General features: G+C 50.4%; 5 protein-coding genes across 5 annotated transcripts in view; 3 read left to right on the top strand and 2 right to left on the bottom strand.

Moving 5' to 3' along the window:
- BDQ94DRAFT_101293 (betaine-aldehyde dehydrogenase) overlaps nt 1-1,347 on the top strand; it is a 2,078-nt gene extending 731 nt beyond the window's left edge. Inside the window, exon 2 of the mRNA XM_026763349.1 lies at nt 47-1,347. Coding sequence (XP_026621150.1) covers nt 47-1,061 — 1,015 coding nt within the window. The 3' untranslated portion in view covers nt 1,062-1,347. The remainder of the gene's footprint in view (nt 1-46) is intronic.
- Nucleotides 1,348-1,632: 285 nt separating this feature from the next.
- BDQ94DRAFT_174957 (putative glucosamine-6-phosphate deaminase) lies at nt 1,633-2,885 on the bottom strand (the record flags this gene model as incomplete). Its single annotated transcript, XM_026772423.1, has 3 exons — nt 1,633-2,484; nt 2,555-2,703; nt 2,810-2,885. The coding sequence occupies 3 exons, from the start codon at nt 2,883-2,885 to the stop codon at nt 1,633-1,635; spliced, it is 1,077 nt and encodes a 358-aa protein (XP_026621149.1).
- On the bottom strand, nt 2,554-3,794 carry BDQ94DRAFT_152601 (uncharacterized protein). Its single transcript, XM_026767999.1, has 2 exons — nt 2,934-3,794; nt 2,554-2,871 (listed from the first exon to the last, which is right to left on the bottom strand). Exon 1 carries the CDS (start codon nt 3,260-3,262, stop codon nt 2,975-2,977), a length of 288 nt encoding a protein of 95 aa, XP_026621148.1. The 5' UTR covers nt 3,263-3,794; the 3' UTR covers nt 2,554-2,871; nt 2,934-2,974.
- Nucleotides 3,795-4,317: 523 nt separating this feature from the next.
- BDQ94DRAFT_152598 (uncharacterized protein) lies at nt 4,318-4,687 on the top strand. Its single transcript, XM_026767997.1, has one exon. The coding sequence runs from the start codon at nt 4,489-4,491 to the stop codon at nt 4,666-4,668; it is 180 nt and encodes a 59-aa protein (XP_026621147.1). The 5' UTR covers nt 4,318-4,488; the 3' UTR covers nt 4,669-4,687.
- Nucleotides 4,688-4,760: 73 nt separating this feature from the next.
- On the top strand, nt 4,761-9,155 carry BDQ94DRAFT_152596 (putative beta-N-acetylglucosaminidase). Its single transcript, XM_026767996.1, has 4 exons — nt 4,761-5,138; nt 5,501-5,619; nt 5,734-8,246; nt 8,312-9,155. The coding sequence occupies exons 1-4, from the start codon at nt 5,089-5,091 to the stop codon at nt 8,423-8,425; spliced, it is 2,796 nt and encodes a 931-aa protein (XP_026621146.1). The 5' UTR covers nt 4,761-5,088; the 3' UTR covers nt 8,426-9,155.
- Nucleotides 9,156-10,877: the final 1,722 nt, after the last annotated feature.

Genomic DNA, 10,877 nt, shown 5'->3' with positions numbered 1-10,877 from the left:
TTTTTTTTTTTCGAAGGTCAACGGGAATCTGACTAAACACAACCAGTGCGCTGTGGAAATCTGCTCCCTGCCTGGCTGCCGGAAACACCATGGTCTACAAGCCGAGTGAATTCACTCCGCTCCACGCTCAGACGTTGGCCCAGATCTACACGGAAGCTGGTCTTCCCGCAGGTGTTTTCAACGTGGTGTATGGTGCAGGCGACGTGGGTGCCTACCTGACTGCTCACCCCACGATTGCCAAGGTTTCCTTCACAGGCCAGGTGTCCACCGGAATGAAGGTCGCTGGTTCTGCCGCCGGCAACATGAAATACGTGACCATGGAGCTTGGAGGCAAGAGTCCCCTCATCGTTCTTCCTGACGCCGATTTGGATAATGCCGTGGATGGTGCGATGATGGCCAACTTCTACAGCACTGGCCAGGTCTGTACCAACGGTACCCGGGTTTTTGTTCCCTCGAGCATGAAGGCTGCTTTCGAAAAGCGCCTCTTGGAGAAGATGCAGTACATCCGCCCCGGACCTTTGTTCGACGAAGCCACAAACATGGGGCCCCTGAGCTCAGCCGTCCACATGGAGAAGGTGGCCTCCTACATCCGCCACGGAATCGAGACGGACAAGGCCACCCTTCTGTATGGTGGGCTGGGCAAGCCGCAAGTCCCCAAGGACTTGGAAAGCGGATACTGGGTCCGTCCTACTGTCTTCACTGACTGCACGGATGACATGCGCATCGTCAAGGAGGAGATTTTCGGTCCTGTGATGTCTATCCTCTCTTACGAGACGGTCGAGGAGGCGGTGAAGCGGGCAAACACCACTGAGCTGGGCCTGGCTGCGGGTGTCTTCACCAAGGACCTCAACCTGGCCCACCGTGTCATCGATCAATTGCAGGCCGGTATCACCTGGATCAACAGCTGGGGCGAGAGTCCAGCCGAGATGGCTGTCGGTGGCTGGAAGAACAGCGGTGTGGGCGTGGAGAACGGTCGTCGCGGCATTGAGGCCTGGGTGAGAAACAAGAGCACCCTGGTGGATATGAACGGCTCCGTCGCCGCTGTCTTTGCCAAGCTGTAAATGAAGAAGTATGCTTAATGACCCGCGTATATACATGTCTGGATGTCTATAGGAACCGATGAATGGAAAGTACATATACCTATCGAAAAGAGTTCGGGACATTACCATACGAGTCGTTAGTGTGCTGATAATATCCGCATAGTACCAGTATCAATTACCAACTAGTATCTCTTTTGTTACCCGCACGTTGCAACGAGACAAATACCCATAATGAGCAAACAACATACCAATGTATATAACGTTGTCATTCATTCGTCTTTTTGTACAGTCTCGGTCAATCTATGTTCGTTCAGCAATTAAAACGCCATGTAAATCCATCTAATATCTTTCCTGGCACAAAACAGAATTTCCCAATGCATAATGGCAAAGAGACAGCACGTCTAGCTATCAATTTTGCGAAACAAATGCCAACCAAAAGAACAAACAAATTGAGTCCCAAGCACATGACCCTCGCGCAATCTACGATTCAACCTTATCCGCCCCCCGGCCACCTTCTACCACCAACAATCCGAAGCCGGTCAAATACTGCCCACGGAGTAGATATTCTTTCTCACAACCTCTCCCCCTCCCTTCAATGCGATGCAACCCGTGAGCCCATGTGATCAAAGAACAAGTCTCCCTTCAGAGTCGAATCCAGCCCTCCAATCGCCGAGTCAACCATACGTGAAGACATGCTGTCCGGTGTGAGTTCCTCGTCTTCTACCGATGTGTTAAGTTCCGTGTTGATTCGGAGATCCTTGGGTGCTTTCTGAGGAATGTGCGGCGGCTGGAGTTTCACGACACCCACTGGGGCAGGAACATATGTCCTGGGTCTGTAGACAAGAGGCGGACCCTGAGTACGTGCATCCGTGCCGGATTGTTCAATTGATTCGAAATAGCGAACAGTCTTGACCTTCAGCTCCAGAGTTGCATCTCGGTCGCAGACAATCAGCGCATATGGGTGTAGCTGCAGCGCTGAGAGTGTCCACATGTGGTTGATGCCGCCTTCCAGGCCTTTCTCCACAGCAAGAGCCTTGTGAGCACCGGTGGCCACGATGACTACTTCGCGAGCATCCATGATAGTCTGAATACCCACGGTCAGTGACCTCCGCGGCACCAAGTCCAAGTCATTGCCAAAAAACCGCGAGTTAGCCAGGATTGTGTCATATGCCAGGGTCTTGACACGAGTACGACTACTCAAGGAGGAGCCTGGTTCATTGAAAGCGATATGCCCATCTGGACCCACGCCACCCAGGAAGAGCTCAATACCGCCATAGCGAGCAATTCGCGCCTCAAAGGACGAACACTCAGCTGCGAGATCGGGTGCGTTACCATCAAGGATATTGATGTTCTGGGGCGGAATATCCACGTGGGAGAAGAAGTGCTTGTACATGAAGCTGTGGTAGGACTCCGGATGGTCACGAGGCAGTCCAACGTATTCGTCCTAGTTTTTTTAGCAAAGAAAATAGTGCTTGCATGAAAAGGAGTGGGGGGAGGGGGCTACTAATGCATACCATATTGAACGTTACGACATTTCTGAACGAGATATCACCGTCCCTGTGCCGGCGCACCAGAGTCTTATAAATTATCTCAGGACTGCTACCAGTCGGGAGTCCCAGCACAAAGGGCCGGTCTTCACTGGGCTTGAATGACTTTATGCGACCTAGACCGCATTATCAGTAAGTGGACGCATACAGCAGACAAAATCATAGAGGTGTGGCAGAATGAAGAATACGATGAAAGCACGACGAGTTTCCGGGAAGACATACTGATGATGTAATCTGCAATGTATTCTGAAGCTTCAAGGCTAGTCTCCCTAATGATTACTCTCCTAAAAAGGGACATTAGAATGAATCAATGAGGAAAGCCGCTTCCCAGGGATGGGAAACACACATGATGGAAGAAATCCGAAGGCGGATGAGGAGACTACTACGTCACTGATAAGAATGGGAGGGGCGATAACAATGAGGGGTCTCACAAAAGCGAGGACAAAGAAATGGAAAAGTAAGATGAGTCGTAGATATATGATGAAAGAAATGAAATGATGATGAAGGAGATGCAAGGTAAGAAGAGGAGGAGTGAGAGGGAGGGACGGTAGAGGAGTGGTTGGAGGAGTGGATAATATTTTTTGGAGATGCGAAGAGGAGAGGAAGAAGAATGAGGCAGGGTACCGTTGGGAGGTTAATAATGATTGTTAGAGCAGGCAACTCCATCCCAACCATGGCTCTGTTACAGTACAAGTTCCCATTCTACCCGGTAGGTCTGGATCGATCGGCCATGTGGAGTGTGACAGAATGATACATGGACTTGCTGGACTGTCCCTCAGACCGTGTCATAGTCGGGTACTACTACTAGTAGACTTACAGTGAGATCTACATCGAGTCAACGCCGAGATCACCACACGGTAGGTGATGACGACGACCTTGCCGCTATGATACACCCAAAGAGTATATTCCGAGCGGATAGAAAGACCGTGCCTTCACTGATAGGAATGCATGAGCCGAAATTGTTCACCAGTGTATCTTCCCAGGTATGAGGTTGAAGGCAGGTAGCTGTCCGATGACGCAGCACTTCCATTGCTGGTAATATTGTCCTTTTTCAAGAATTAGTTAGTAGTACTTACTTATACTGACTCCTATGAGGCTGCCAATCAGAGTACTGCATTAGCATCAAGAAAGCTGCAGAAGAACCTGAAGAGGTTAGCCTAGACACGGGGAGGTGAAAAGAACTGATGGGAAAAAAAAAAAAAAAAAAATGAAAAAGCAATTGTCACCGAATGGTATCATCAGCAGCAGCAACGTGATGTTGCAGAAGGGGGTGGCATGGGGCGAATCGGCTGGAGAAGATGCTCAAAGAAGCTTGCCAAGAAGGACATCCCCGAGGCAGGTGACCGTGGTGTGGCATATCTACTAGTAACTAGTAGATACTAGTAAGCTATCATGTTGGAAGATAACACTGATAAAGAGTTGAAGGGGAGTTCCGCCTAACCCGACGGGGCAGCGTCCCAGTGCTTCCGTTCCATTTAATTGGTTCAAAGTCTGTTGGCGGGCGCTGCCGTTGCATTCGGCCATCGCGGCAAACCGGGGAAACAAGCCCTGTGTGTCACAGACCCATGCAACCCTCCAGGCTCCCTCCGCTGTGACCAACTGGTAAGGTATGGTACAAACATACCTATCCGAGAGACACCCGTATTGTATGTATCAGACTGGAAATCAATTTCAGCCGTCACTGTTTCAGTATCGTAATGTGAATGTATTAATGGTACTCCACGTGATTACTTCACACAGATTGTCCGGTGGAACATTATTCTTCCAGCACATGGGGGCTGGCAGACATGCCAATACCGAGACCGGTGCAGGGAGGAAGGATGCCATCCATGTTGATTCGACTATCATGCTAATCTATCTACTAGATGGGCAATAGACAATAGGATTGGCGGCATCAGTCTATGATCTATCTGCTCCCAAGGGACTTCCTAACCCATAGAGCCCAGTCTATCAGGCTATATCCCCTGGCTTTTGATAACTTCGACTTCATGCCCTTGGAGTTGTTGGCTCCTTCACACCCGTTGTCAGCGCGGCAGTCAACCGGATCTCAGACAGACAGAATATTGCCAGCAGCTACTTAGTTACCTACTTAGTAGGTACTACTAGTAGTCAGGACTTCCCATCTTGGGAAATTGGAGGCTCGCTCAACCGGCCACTCATCATCTGATCCCTTCTCCGATCCGCCCGGGCTTTATCTGATCCATGAAGCTTGCGAGCTAAAGCAGAAGGTAGCTTGGTATCAACTGCCGGCGCCGGCGCGCCTGTCCGCCCACTTTTCTTTGACGTTTGCAACCGACTACCTTATTCACTGGGACTCCCTCGATTCCGCCCGATCAGTGGTTGCATTTCCGTTCCATACCTACAGCGCCTCTCCCCTATCAGTCCTACTACTGCTGCTACTATTACTGCTGCTACTGCTACCTACCCCATCCATCATCCCGAAACGAGATTTCTTTACTTTGCCATTGCACCCGCAACATTCCTTCCCACGCCGGGCTCTCATGGCTCCCAAAGAGGACATGTTGCCGCCTGGCTGGGAGGATCTAGACAGGTAGGCGTGTAGCCTTGGCATTCCCTTTTTCGATCAAATCCGATTATTTGATCCCTTTCTGTCTCCTTTGCCATTGATTGATACACTCCCCAAGTTACAAATTCTTACTTCGCATCTGTTGAACATCACTTCCTGTACTTGCCTGTTCTGGAACAAACAGGACGTTACCTTACTCGCCCTCGTCGGTTTATTCCTGTCATCCATCCCATCCATCCACCCATCCATCCACCCTTCTCCCTCCTTATTCCGCTTCCCTCTCTCAACCTTCATAACTTTGAAAAAGCACTCCCCCTCACCTCATCATTGCCTTTCTATCCATCGATCATGGCTGACGGTTAGGCTGCCACATCGTCCCTCGGCAGGCAGATGGGCCAGCTTTTTATGATGGGCTTCGACGGAACGTCTGTTAGCCCTCAGATCCGCTCATTGATTAAAGACTACCATTTGGGCTCGGTCCTACTCACTGCCAAAAATCTAAAATGTATCTCCGCACCTTACCCTTCTTGTCCCTTACCATTTCCCATATGGACAGTAGCTGCGTTGCAGCCATGTTCGCTTGCCTTTCTGTAAATCTACGATGCTGATCCACGTCTAGCTGCCGAGGATGCAACGCGACTGGTCCTGGAACTCCAGACAATTGCCCGGGATGCTGGCCATCCGGTACCACTGCTCATCGCTCTCGATCAAGAGAATGGGGGCGTGAATAGTCTTTATGACGAGATATACATCCGACAGTATCCTAGCGCCATGGGGATCGCCGCTACGGGTTCGAAAACTCTGGCCCACGAAGTCGCAACGGCCACTGCACAAGAGCTTAAGGCTGTCGGGGTCAACTGGATCCTCGGCCCAGTTCTAGACGTACTCACAAACGTACGGTCCCAGCCTCTAGGCGTCCGCACCACCGGTGACGACCCGCAAGAGGTGTCGCAATACGGTGTGGAGTTCATGAAGGGCTACCAGAAAGCAGGTTTGGTCACCTGTGGCAAGCATTTTCCTTCATATGGCAACTTGGAATTTCTCGGGTCTCAGACCGATGTCCCAATCATCACGGAGTCACTGGAACAGCTCAGTCTCACCGCGTTGGTGCCTTTCCGCAACGCTATTGTCCAGGGATTGGACTCCATGATGGTCGGGGGCGTTTCAATGTCCTCCGCCGGAGTCAACGTTATGCATGCCTGCCTGAGTGAGCAAGTCGTCGATGATCTGCTACGGAAGGACCTCAAGTTCGAAGGCGTTGTCGTTTCGGAGTGTCTGGAAATGGAGGCCCTCACACACAACATTGGCGTTGGCGGAGGAACAGTGATGGCCAAAAATGCGGGATGTGATATTATACTCCTCTGCAGGTCGTTCCAGGTGCAGCAAGAGGCCATTAATGGCCTAAAACTCGGCGTGGAGAACGGTATTATCGGGCGGGCCCGCATAGAGCAATCTTTACGCAGGGTTCTCAAACTGAAAGCCAAATGCACCTCCTGGGAGCGGGCCCTCAACCCTCCCGGCATCCCTTCGCTGACACAGATGCAACCGTCCCATACCAGTCTCTCCACCCGGGCATACAATAGCTCTATCTCGGTTGTGCGGGACAAAAAGAACCTCCTTCCCCTATCCAACATTCTGGAATCAAATGAAGAGCTACTTCTGCTCACGCCATTAGTGAAGCCGCTGCCTGCTTCAGCCGTATCCCGCTCTGTAAGTGAGCACTCAAACATGTCGCTCGATCCTATATCGTGGGACCGGACGGCTTCCGTGTTAAGTGGCGAAAGCGTTTTCAAGGAGCTCGGGCGGTCCCTTTCGCGGCAGAGGAGTGGCCGTGTCTTGCATACATCCTACACGGCTAACGGCGTGCGTCCAATCCATGAAAATCTCATTGACCGGGCCAACGCAGTGATCGTGGTCACTGCAGATGCTAACAGGAATCTATACCAGCATGGATTTACTAAACATGTTTCCATGATCTGTAGATCACAGTTTACCCCATCTGGTGAAGCGCGCGAGAAACCTCTTATTGTTGTCGCTGCCAGTTCTCCATACGACTTCGCCATGGATCCGTCTATTGGAACCTATATTTGCACTTACGATTTCACCGAAACCGCACTGGAGGCCCTGGTTAAAGTGCTCTATGGGGAGTTGAACCCCGTTGGCTCATTACCTGGTTCTATAAGCCGCAGTCAGAAGCTACACCAAGCAAGACAGCACTGGTTGGTAGAAACTTGGAATGAGGAAAGGGATGCTCGCTCTTTGGATTCTCTCTTGGATGCCGTTAGAGGAGATTGTGCCCAGGGACAACGTTCCGAACTGTTGGGAGTAACGTCGAGCAGCTTCCTGCTTCGGCGGGAAGAGATTGACGAAGCGCATTTCGTCGTTCGAAACAGCAGCACTCAAGCTTTGTACGGTTTTTGTTCCACGTACTTCTTTCGCTCTACGGGGACTGGCGTTATTGGTTCCTTAATCGTCCATCCTGCACGACGAAAGTTGTCGATTGGAAATTCACTCCACAGCCGCGCCATTCGAACCCTTCTTCAGCGAAAAGGAGTGAAAAGATTCCAGCTCGGCTCACGACTTCCGGGGATTTATCTTGGCATCCCATCGGCGAACCCAGTAGAGCGTAAAAGGCTGCGGCAATGGTTTGCGAACCTGGGCTGGAATACGGCACTTTCGCGGCCCGTTTGCAGTGTGGTGCTCCGCAACCTAACCACTTGGACGCCACCCGACGGGCTGGTCTTTGGCCTTCAAAATGCAGACGTGACCTATGACCTCGTCCATGGCTGGGATCACGCGGATTCCATCCTTGATCATATCAAGACGAACTCCAGGCAAGGTGTGATAGACATCTACCGGGTAGCTCTAGGAGGGGCTCCACATTGTGGCATCATTCGGGCCACACGGCCTGGCGATGGGGCTATTCTGGGAAGCGTAGTTATATACAACGGACGGGCGACCTTGGCAGAACACATGCCCGCGCTGAAGTCTACCCAAGTCCTGGCGGGGGGCATCTCATCCCCCGTCATTTCGCCTTCGGTGGGCGAGTACGCCACAGTCATGCAGGGGTTGGTCTTGCTGGGCATCAAACAGATTCGCAAACAAGGCGCCGAGGCTGTGATCATGGACAGTGTGAGTGACAAATCCATTTGGTTGGTGTGCAATAAAATTCTCTCCTATTAACATGGCGATTCTAGGTTGATGTTGATGGTAATTTCGAGTGCTTGTCAGGACTGGGCTTTAGCACTCTGCACAGCTTCGAAGAGGTCAATTGCGATGCAGCAACATGGACTATGGTGCCTGGACCTTGACCGCTTTTCCACTTGTGTACCCACAAAGTTCTCTTTTGGTCTCGATATTCATTTGCTTGGTTGCCTGCTGCCATAATGTATGATTATGGGGGGCTGCTCGGCATCGTACATACGATATCCACACATAGTTGCATCTTTTCTTTGGGACATGTGTCCTCTTGCCTTCATTCGCGAGCTCTTCAGTTGGGGGACGTCGGTCCCCTTTCTATCTTTTCAAATACCTTCTTAGCTGGTTCCATCGAGCCGATCAGCTGAATGTGATTTCAAAATTGGCCACGTAGGTGTAAGCGATAAATTGATTTGGAGGGCTAAAGTACTTGGGAGGTCAACGCATCGGACACAGTCACAAGCAGGTACAGAAGAGACATGCTTTACGAAAATGCCGATCGCCGCTTAGATGATCCACGCGATAGTGCCGGTGCGGAAATTAATTTGGAGTGGAGCGCTACTGGGTCGGAGGATGTTTGCGAAGCGTTGAGTGATGGATATTGAAAACATCCAAACGCACCATGTCCCGAATGCGGTTGCTACAGCCCCTCGCTAGAGTTCTAGACTTGTCAGGCGAGAGTTGAGAATCCGCGCAACGAGCATTATTAGCATCAGTCATTGTGTTGGGATCCCCTGTAACGACACGGGATACACACATACACACACACACACTCTCTCTCTCTCTCTCTCTCTTTCTTCTGGTCTGTAAGATCCACTGAGCAAGTCAAAGCGGTCACCCATGAGGAAAACGCCGCGGAACATCAAGGATTTGCGGTATGAGCTCCACCTCCGAGATCCTCCCGATGGATTTGGAGAAATTGTCAAGACCAGTAGGAAGTGATAGGGAAATGGGAAGAGGGGCAACAGAGGCGAAGGTACCGAAGTGGCTGTTCCACGGCAGCAGCAATCATCCCTGCTGCTGCTTTCGGACGTCGGGGCCAAACTGGGTCCGGCCAACAGCAGGAGAAAACCGTCCTTGTGGATTGGGTGGTTCTCAAGGTACTAGCTCAATCTTACTAATACTCTGTCCCCCCCAATGCAGTCTTGCACTCTCCACCTGGAGATATCTACTGGTCCACTACAGTAGAAGCATCTACGTTTGTACATATTTCCTAGTTAGATCTGTCCCGGTAAATCGTCTTCTGTGGTCTCTATTGACTACTCAGTAAGTAGTAGCTTTAAGCCCCACGCGTGGAGAAGGGAAGGGGAGAGGGTCGAATCGGCTTGGATTAAACTGCAGTCCCACCCCGCGGATTTGCGGTCCGTCCGGTTGCGGTGGCCACTTCCAAATCAGTTGTTGTAATGTCCTTTTTCTTTCCCCGGTTGATTTGGATCTTTCAATTTCATTCCTATTCTACTCCGTATTCTATTACTATATTCATGTAAATTTAATTGTCCTTGATTCGTTAATTTGATCCCGGGTCTTCGAGTGGGTTTTCCGTTTCCGCCTTTTATTTTTCTTTTTGTTGTTAATGAAAGGGAAATGTCTAAATAACTAAATAAATTAGCAATGATGATGATATTTCCGGTCCCTGCATGGACCTGAAGCAGACCAGATTCAGAAGGAGCAGAATATAATGGAATCCACTCAACTTAACCAGGGAACTCGAAATGACGACATGGTGCCCATCTTCGGGGTCAGATTGGGTAAATCAGCATCGGATCTCACCCCTGAGAATAAAAGCAGAAGTGGTCAGGGACGGATGCTCTAAGCAGGATACGTCAAGGAACCTGCTTTTGCCTCTTTTGCACACATACACACACAGCCCGAGAGAGAGAGAGGCCTCCATAACGTAGTGTGGGCACAACAGCCAACGAACCAATTCCATAACTTAATTAGCCCGACCTGAGACTTGGAACAAAACGAACATGTGACTGGGCGGTCGCCCCCCCTCCCCCCGAATATTCACATCGCAGCTGCGATCCCGTCTTTGTGTCGTGCTAAAATCGGATTGATGATCAGCACGGGAAGTGTGAGTTTCTGCCCAAATCAAGAGGCACACAGCCTAGACTCCAGACCGGACCAGGAGATGGGATTCTAGTGTGTATCTAGATACAGATTTTCCACTGGCAGGTGTAAGGCTGGTGCCAAGCACGCCCTGAGAGGGGGCCCCCGACCAGAGAAAATAGCGAAAAAGGATGGATGCAGGTGTTTTTGACTTTGGAGTCGGTCCCACAAGAACTGGCTTGTGATCCTGTCAGCCTGTCACACACTTGCTCCGAATTCTGTTTCTCACTGGTGTTTGCCGCTTTCTGTGTGGAGGGGAGGCAAAAGGTTGTACCGTAAGCCAGCAAGTACCTAGTTAGTAGAACGTCTAGGAAGGTTCACGAAGCAGTAAGCATTATGAACGAATTGATCGATCCCCTTGCATACCCGAATTGTTTCTTTTTGAGATTTAATTAATTTCCTCCATACATAATATGTATTTTCAAAAAAAAAAAAAAAAAAAAAAAAAAAAAAAAA

The sequence above is a fragment of the Aspergillus welwitschiae genome, assembly GCF_003344945.1.
Source record: "Aspergillus welwitschiae strain CBS 139.54b unplaced genomic scaffold BDQ94scaffold_48, whole genome shotgun sequence".
In the NCBI taxonomy this organism is placed as follows: Eukaryota; Fungi; Ascomycota; class Eurotiomycetes; order Eurotiales; family Aspergillaceae; genus Aspergillus; species Aspergillus welwitschiae.
This window is presented reverse-complemented; position numbering and strand designations above follow the sequence as displayed.